The sequence below is a fragment of the Dryas octopetala genome, chromosome 6, assembly GCF_963921425.1.
Source record: "Dryas octopetala chromosome 6, drDryOcto1.1, whole genome shotgun sequence".
NCBI lineage: Eukaryota > Viridiplantae > Streptophyta > Magnoliopsida > Rosales > Rosaceae > Dryas > Dryas octopetala.
In genome coordinates this window covers 11,208,607-11,217,725 of record NC_141371.1, presented here as the reverse complement: position 1 = coordinate 11,217,725, position 9,119 = coordinate 11,208,607, and the positions used below count along the sequence as shown (strand labels likewise).

At 40.0% G+C, this 9,119-nt stretch overlaps 2 protein-coding genes across 2 annotated transcripts; both read right to left on the bottom strand.

Moving 5' to 3' along the window:
• Positions 1 to 645, bottom strand: LOC147282359 (ESSS subunit of NADH:ubiquinone oxidoreductase (complex I) protein). The gene has a single exon (XM_086248649.1). The coding sequence runs from the start codon at positions 551 to 553 to the stop codon at positions 227 to 229; it is 327 nt and encodes a 108-aa protein (XP_086104775.1). The 5' UTR covers positions 554 to 645; the 3' UTR covers positions 1 to 226.
• A 577-nt stretch (positions 646 to 1,222) lies between these two features.
• On the bottom strand, positions 1,223 to 3,554 carry LOC147282358 (Pentatricopeptide repeat (PPR) superfamily protein). The gene is made up of 2 exons (XM_086249093.1): positions 3,080 to 3,554; positions 1,223 to 2,857 (listed from the first exon to the last, which is right to left on the bottom strand). Exons 1-2 carry the CDS (start codon positions 3,393 to 3,395, stop codon positions 1,413 to 1,415), a joined length of 1,761 nt encoding a protein of 586 aa, XP_086105219.1. The 5' UTR covers positions 3,396 to 3,554; the 3' UTR covers positions 1,223 to 1,412.
• Positions 3,555 to 9,119: the final 5,565 nt, after the last annotated feature.

Genomic DNA, 9,119 nt, shown 5'->3' with positions numbered 1-9,119 from the left:
TTTAACTTGAGACAAGAAAGTGATGAGATTTTGAAACATGAACAAGTCAAACATCCAAATAATTATAATTAAAAAAAAAAAACAACAAAATTAGTGTATTCGAGCTTCTCGAAAGCCCAATAAAACATCCATAAAAACCCTTATTTCAACTACATATCATATCAACAGCGAAAACGCACGAAACCCAAAAAGGATCGATCCATTACCGGGAAACCCAGATCGAAAATCAGTCGGATTCACCCGACCCGGCGACGGAGAGACCCGCCTGCTCGATCTCGAGGCGTTCGAGGGCCTTCTGGTGGGCCCAGGTCTCGATGGTGAGATCGGGCTTGGCGTTGAGGCCGACGCCGAGGATGACGATGGTGAGGAAGCTTGTGACGTAGCACGGGAGCTCCCAGTCCTCCCATTTGCGGGACTGGCCTGGGGGCAGAGGGGTCCGGTTGAAGAGGTAACCTTTGGGCTGCTCCTCGTGGCCCGGGCTAGTCCACCGGCTCGGACCGGTGGCTGAACCGCCTCGGGTTCGGAGGGTCTGGATGAGGCGCTGGCGGAGCATTGTGGTGGAGGCGGGTGTGGTTAGACTTTGCTCCCAGCGAGAGAGAGAGAGAGAAAACAGTGGACTGTGGATTGCTTTGCTTTGCTGTGTGCACTATGCGACGGGGCGTTTTGCTCAAAGTGATGAAGCCATCCCTTGCCGTTGAAAGGTTGGGCCTTGCTACAAGTTCTATGGGCCAGGCCCAACCCCCTATCTCTACTCAATTTTGTTACGTCAAATTTATTTTAGTCCTTCTAATTTGGGTCAAGTTTTATTAAAATCTATATAGTTTTAATTGTGTCAATTTTGCCTATGTAATATTCTAATTGTTTTAATTTAATGACACATCCTTAATTATGTCAATTTGATCGACGTAAATGATATCTGATGTGCATGATTTGAAGTATTTAGATACATTAAAGCTAAACTATCCTAAGACTTAAATATGGTTAGTGGTGTGCTTCACATTCTATTTTCTTCGAACAAATTGACAGCATTAAGTGTGTCCCCAAATTGCTAAGTTGGAAAAATTGGCACAATTTATTATAGAGATTTTAATGAGACTTGAACCAAACTACATTAGTGGAACCTGGTCCAAACTATAGTGGCCAAAAACATAAATTGATCTTCTTTTAAAAAAAAAAAATAATAATAATAAAAACTCACTGTATACAATGGCTAGTGGCCATGACACCTTTGATGGTGTCTCAAAGAATTGTCCATATTGGTTGAGCCATGAGAATTCTTTTTGTTTGCTGCTGTGAACCCTCCAGTAAGGTTAACGCATGCTGTCCACATTTTGCTTTGGTTCTGTTCTTAAATCAGAGATTCGTATCTTCAAAGGGACAGAACAAAGTTTCACAGCAAGAATCTTCAAAACTCACCAGTAATCTCCACAAGAACAGATTCCTCCAACAATGTGATGAAACCGGTTTTTATCTCTCAAAGACACTTCTCTTCCATAAATCTTTGAGACGAGTTTGGCAAAATTATGGCAATCAACACAAATTCGGAGGTTTTTTATCACTCGAACTGGCACTCCTTCCGGAGTAGCAATCAGGCCAAAAGCCAAAGCCAGCTTTTCACTGTGGCCTAGGAGTATCTTCTCCTTCTGCTCCTCATCCACATCATATAAAACACAACCCATATCAGGAACATAACCAACTTCCTTTAACTTGACTGATAATTCTCTCACCTTTGCAGCCACCTCTTCCCTTCTTGGATGGGAGCGATCACTTGCATGAAAAGTATGAAGGGTTTGGTCGAGCTCAATCCAACTTCTTCCTGGCTCCTTTATCACAGCCTTCTCTACCATCAATTCCCTTACAGTTCTTACATCTTCCCATCTCCCTGCAGAAGCATATAAATTTGACAGAATGACGTAATTCCCAGCATTTTCAGGCTCAATTTGTAAAAGCCGAAAACCCACAAATTCTCCAATTTCAACATTTGAGTGAACCCTACAAGCACCTAAAAGTGAACCCCATATAGCGGCAGTTGGCTCAAGAGGCATCTTTTTTATAAACTCAAATGCGTCTTCAACTCGGCCAGAACGCCCAAGCAGATCAACAACACAACCATAGTGCTCAAGCTCTGGCTCAATTCCATTTTCCCCTTTCGCCATCTCATAAAAATATTCCAGCCCTCTATCTTCCATTCCTCCATGACTGCAACCAGATAAAACAGCCATAAAAGTGACACTGTCTGGTCTGACTTTGTTTTCTTCTTTCATTAATTTGAAAAGCTTAACCACCTCTTTTCCCATTCCATGTTTACTATACCCTACGAGCATTGCATTCCATGAGATAACAGTTCTCTCGGGCATGCTATCAAAGATCCTTCTCGAGTAACTTAGGTTTCCACATTTTGAGTACATATCAATCAGAGAGTTCTGAAGAACCACATATGAGGGCAGTTCACGACGAAGGACATGGTTGTGAACTTGCCTGCCAAGATCCAATGCAGCAAGCCCTGATAATGCTGTTAAAACACTGGCATAAGTGACATAGTTCGAAGTCATTCCTACCCTCTGTAACAGACGGAATAGCTCCAAAGCCTCTTCATCAAGACCCAGCTGAGCATAGCCAGAGATTATTGCAGTACAAGAAACAACATCCCTTTCTGGCAAGCAGTCAAAAACTCCTCGGGCTTCAAGGATTCTACCAGCTTTGGCATACATGTCAAGAAGCGAGCTCCCAACAAAAATATGTGATTCATAATTTGCTTTTATTATGAGAGAGTGGATTTGCCTTCCTAAGTCAAACCCCCAAGCACCAGTACATGAAGTAAGTACAGTTGCAAAAGTGAACTCATTAGGTTCTGTACCTGCAATGTTTACATATAACCACCAATATAAGAAGACCATTTTAAACATAGAAATAGAAAAGAATAAAACAATAATCTCTAATCTCGGACCCTTATCAGAAGATCATTTTGATCTTCCGAAATTGATGAAATGCTCTTATCTAATTGAGAATTCCTGGGGTCAAACATGATTGATAAAATGATTATAGACCCACTTACAACTAGAACTAAAGCCAATAATACCTGATCTTAACATCTGAAGAAAAAGATTCAGGGCTTCGGATGCATACCCCCTCTTAGAATAAGCCGAAATCATGGCCGTCCATGACACCACATTTCGGAGAGGCATTTCATCGAGCACGCGCCGTGCATCATCCAAACAATCACAATTATTATAGAAGACGATCAACCGGGTCCTGAGGTGCATTGGCGGGTGATAACAGGTTTTGGTCATGTGGGCATGGACTCTTTGGCCTTCTCTGAAGGCCTTTCGGCTTACACACTCATTTAAGAGCGTATAGTAGCCTTCGAACTTCATCTCAAGGCCTTGGACTGTCATTTCCACCAAGGCTTCTCTCAGTAGACCGTTGGAGAATAGAGATTTTAAATTTGATGAATGTGGCGGGAAGGAGGGAAGGGAGAGTTGGCGGGTAGATTGGTTGGATATGGAGGAAATTACATGGTTAGGATCATAAAATATGGACGTAAACTTTCGGTTTCGGAGCATATTTATTTAAAGAGTACAAAAACCTCTATGAATTGGAAACCTTCGAAATGGCTTAGGTAAAGAGCTTCAAGCTCCAAGCCCAAGAGGCTGTTGGTTAGGGCTCACCAAATAGCCCAAGGCCCGAAGCCCACCCGAAGCCCGCCCAGCCCATTGGGCCCGAAGCCCGATGTGGCCCGACATTTGGGCCGGGCCGGCCCGGCCCGAAAATTTTTTGGGTTGGGCTTGGGCCATCCCCTTGAAGCCCACGGCCCGCCCAAAGCCCGGCCCGCTTAGGCCCGCTCAAAGCCCGCCCAAAGCCCGGTCCAAAGCCCGGCCCGAAGCCCAAAGCCCAAAGCCCAAAGCCCGAAGCCCAAAGCCCAAAGCCCGTTTAATATCTTCAATAAAAAAAATATAGGATTTTGGCTATGTTCTAAATCGAACTTGAGACCTCATAGAACAAATTTCAACTCTCAACCAACTGAGCTAACTAGTTTATTTGTCTAATTGGTGAATCATAACATATTTAATAGGTTTTTCGTTTGTTTATTCTAATAAATTATTAATATGTTTATTAAGTTATTATATAATTCTATAATGTTAGTAAATACTAAATAGTAATAGTGTAAACTATACTATGTAAGTATGTAATACCATAAATAATAAACTTTTAAAATTATATACAACATTACAAATTTACAACTATAATAAAACATAAATGTATATGTGCATATACAATTTTTATAATACAACTATAATTGAAGTTATTAAACCATGATGGCATGATTGTTCATTACTTTAACAATTTGAACCGTTCATTTTATATGTTGATAGTCAAATATCATCCTTACAAAAAATCGGTCGAATCGGAATTCATTTACTCGTTCGATTATCATTAAAAAAACCATGATCGTTAATTAATTCGACCATCATTACGTCATTTTTACATCTTTGATTGAGCTAATTTTTTGCAAGCAATCTCTTTGAGTGGGGAACTAAAACTTGAACGGTTCGGATCGTTGAAAACACGATCGATATATGAGCTTCTACATATAAATACACTTGAAGAGTTGAAGAGTATAATTCTAATAACTTTATCGTTGAAACCTTATTGTTTTCATAATTGTGAAGACCACAATGTGATTTCAACAATCTGAACCGTTCATTTTCTATATTCATAGTCAAAGATCATCCTTACAAAAAATCAGCAAAATCGGAATTCATCTACCCATTCGATTATCATTAGAAAAACAACGATCGTTCATTAATTCGACCACCGTTACGTCATTTTTACATCTCTGATTGAGCTAATTTTTTGCAAGGATTCTCTTTGAGTGGGGAACTAAAACTTGAACGGTTCGGATCGTTGAAAACACGATCGATATATGAGCTTCTACATATAAATACACTTGAAGAGTTGAAGAGTATAATTTTAATAACTTTCTCGTTGAAACCTTATTGTTTTCATAATTGTGAAGACCACAACGTGATTTCAACAATCTGAACCGTTCATTTTCTATATTCATAGTCAAAGATCATCCTTACAAAAAATCAGCAAAATCGGAATTCATCTACCCATTCGATTATCATTAGAAAAACAACGATCGTTCATTAATTCGACCACCGTTACGTCATTTTTACATCTCCGATCGAGCTAATTTTTTGCATGAATTATTTTTGAGTGAGAAATTAAAATTTGAACGGTTCAGATCGTTAAAAACACAATTGCATCATTTGTTTATAAAACATATGTAATAAAATATATAATAAAGCATATATTACACATGTAATAAAATTAAAAAATCCAAACCCCATCCAAACCCCATCCAAACCCCATCCAAACCCTGAAACCCCATCCAAACGGACCAAACCCCATCCAAACCCCTAAGCCCAAACCCCAAAATACCCTAAACTAATAAAATATTAAACCCTAAGTCATAAGTATATAAACGTCTCACACTCTCACTGTCTCACACTTTCACTATAACCCTAACTCTCAACAGTCGCCGCCTCCTTCACACTCTCAACATCAGTCATCAGTGATCTGTGATCTCGCCAAACTTCACACTCTCAAAGTCTCAAACTTCTCACTTCTCAAACCCTCTCGGCCTCTCCATCATCACCATCATCACTCTCGCCATCTCGCCACCTCGCCATCTCGCCATCCACCTCGCCACCTCGCCATCTCGCCACCTCCGCCTCGCCATCTCGCCATCCACCTCGCCACCTCGCCATCTCGCCACCTCGCCATCTCGCCATCTCGCCACCTCGCCATCTCGCCATCTCGCCATCCACCTCGCCATCTCGCCATCCACCCTCTCGGCCTAACCCCTAAGGCCCTAACCCCATCTCGCCATCTCGCCATCTCGCCACCCTAACCCCGATTCACCATCTCGCCACCCTAACCCCTTCAACATCAGACTCTCAGACCCTCTCGGCCTCTCCTAGGGTTCACTCAGTCTCAGCCTCTCTCCATCATCACCATCATCACCGATTCACCATCTCGCCACCCCCAACTCCGATCGAACCCAGGCTACCTAGCAACCCAGCCTCTCTCCAGAAAGCAAGCCCAACCCACCAAACTCCGATCGATCGGACTCGATCCGATCAATTAATGATCAGATCGAGATCTGAACTGCGATCGGATAGTTGATAGCACTATCGCTCAGACAGTCCGAGCACCACCGCAACGCCACCTTCGCACCAGCGACTCCGCCGCAAGCTCCCTGCCAGTTTGTCTCCCTTTGCGTGTAACTGTGTAAGTGTAAGTCATTTTCCTGCCAGTTTGCCTCCCTTTGTCATTTTTGTGATTTCAGCAAAAAATTCATCACTGTTTCACTAATTGTGTTTTTTTTTTGTTGTGTGTGTAGCTGTGGTGAAGATTAATAGCTTGTGGTGAAGCTGTCCTGTGTAGGAGTTGGCCTCTTGTGTTGGTGCTGGTGCTGGCTGCTGTGTGAGTGGCAAATGGCAATTTGCTGAATTTCAGTTTATTTGCATTTTGCTGGTATTTTTTTTATGATAAGATCTGGTGTTTATGATAAGATCTGGTGTTTATTTGCAGTTTGCTGGTATTTTTTTTTGCTGGTAGTGTTATTTGCAGTTTGCTGGTATTTTTTTGCTGATAGTGTTATTTGCTGGTATTTATTTGCTGGTAGTGTTATTTGCTGGTTATTTGTTGGTAGTTTTTTTAGGATGTCTACTCACCCAGAGTCTAGTGTAATTGGAATCCATGAATCCATTGGTTCCCCCCCATCCACACCCCAATCTAATTCTATTCCTAAATCCAGTAGAAGTGAAGTGTGGAACTGGTTTGAAAAAGTTGTTGAAATTGAAAATGGTAAATCTGTTACAAAAGCAAAATGTGCAATATGTGGAAAAAAATTAGATGGCAGTTCTTCAAATGGTACTACTCATTTAGCTCGTCATTATAGGAAACATCTTGAAAGCCAAAATGTTAATATTGGTAATCAAATGCTTTTACAATCAAATGCTGCTGGTAATTTGTCAAATTTTGTTTATAAAGAGGAAAATGCTCGAAAAGAAGTAGTTGATTTTATAGTTAGGGCAGAATTACCTTTTACTTTCGTGGAAAAACATGATTTTAAAGGAATGATTCAAAGAGGCTTTACTCCACAATATAAAGGAATTTCTGCCACAACTTGTAAAAGGGATGTTATGAAACTGTTTGTTGAAGGAAAATCTCAATTGCTGTCTTATTTTGAAAAATATGAAGGCAGAATTTGTTTGACTTCTGATGTTTGGTCTTCTAGACAAAAAATTGGTTTTATGTCATTAACTGCTCACTTCATTGATGCTGATTGGAATTTAAATAAAAGGATTATTTGTTTTAAAATGATTGAGTATCCACACAGTGGACAGTCACTTGCAACTCATATACATGAGGAACTCAACTCTTGGCGTATCCACAATAAAATTTTTTCAATTACACTAGATAATGCTTCAAATAATGATGTTGTTGCTGATTTGCTGCCTTTATATCTTATGATTGATGATGTGCCTAGACAAATGTTTCATGTGCGTTGTTGTGCTCATGTTATGAACCTGATTGTGCAAGATGGTTTGGCTATTTTAGGTCCTTCTATTGATAAAATTGTTGCAATTGTGCGTAGTTTGAATTCTTCAAATAAGAGACATGAAATTTGGAAAAAATGTTGTGTTGATGTTCGTTTGGATAAGAGAAACATAGACAATGATGTTCCTCATAGGTGGAATTCCACATATGCATTGTTAGAAGTAGCGATTCAATATAAAGCTGCCTTGCATAGATATGTTCAGACAATAAATCAATCAACTAGAAGTTCTACTTTACCGATTCCATCTGAACATGATTGGCTTGTTGCTCAGTTTGTTTGTGGTTTTTTAAAGACTTTTGATTCTTCAACAAAAATATTATGTGGTGTGTATTATCCTACTTCTAGTCGTGTGCTGACTTGTTTGATTGATATTCATTGTGCATTTCAATCATATTCTCATATTAATGCATTTGAAACTGCTATGGTTGCTATGAAAAGTAAATTTGATAAATATTGGGCAACTTTTCCTAAATTGTTTTGTTTTGCTACTGTTATGGATCCTAGGTTCAAAATTTGGGCAATTAGTGAGTGGTTAAATGTTATTGGTTGTGAGGAAGATGACATAAAGGTAAAGGTAGATGAAATTAAGTCTTCTCTGTTTAAATTGTATGACCATTACAAGACTAATGTGCCTGCTGCATCATCACGAAACTCTACTGAAACCACAACTAATCCTCAAAGTACTGTTTCTGGTAGTACTAGTTCTTCCCCAATTTCTATTCCTAACTTTCAAAACAGTGCTATGAGAGCCTTGAAAATGGCAAAGGTGCAATCCTCTGTTTGTTCTACTTCTGATTTGCAATACTATCTTGATGCACCGGTTTTAGATGATGTTGATGAAACTGCATTTTCTGTTTTGGGATGGTGGAAATCACATGATACACAATATCCTGTGCTTTCCATCATGGCCCGTGATTTGCTAACTGTTCCAGCTTCAACTGTTGCATCCGAAGCTGCTTTTAGTGCAGGTGGTAGAGTGGTATCGGAGAAGAGGGCTAGCTTGAGTCCGAACACTATAGAAGCTCTAATCTGCGTCAAAGATTGGCGCTTAGCTGAGGCAAGAATGCAAGAGGCTGCTCAAGAGGAGGATTGGGCAGAGGATCTAATGAATATCAAGCTATCAAGACCTGAATTTGTTGAAGAAGAGAGCCTTTCCCCTGCTGAATCAGCCACCTGATTAACTGATTTTATTTTTTCAGTTTCACTATTGGTTTGTAATTTGTAAACTCCATAAGGAGTTAAGCACCATAACTCATAACTGCATATTGTTACTTTTAGTATAATTAAATCAATACATTTCAGTTTTGAGGGTTGTGTATGTGCCAACCTAGTTGGGATGTACATGTGAAATGCAAATGATAGATAGGTTGTGTAGGTGCCAACCTAGTTGGGATGTACACATTCTATAGTGATGCATTTCCCCCTCTATTTATAATTAAATTATATGTTGTTAACTTGTTAAATTGTGACTTTGAGAGCTGACATT

Bases quoted from the DNA above. Each gene is read 5' to 3' on its own strand.
- LOC147282359 (XM_086248649.1), bottom strand. From the start codon at position 553: ATGCTCCGCCAGCGCCTCATCCAGACCCTCCGAACCCGAGGCGGTTCA.
- LOC147282358 (XM_086249093.1), bottom strand. From the start codon at position 3,395: ATGACAGTCCAAGGCCTTGAGATGAAGTTCGAAGGCTACTATACGCTC. The intron at 2,858-3,079 runs GTATTATTGGCT...TAAACATTGCAG, and splicing joins TCTTCAGATGTTAAGATCAG to GTACAGAACCTAATGAGTTC.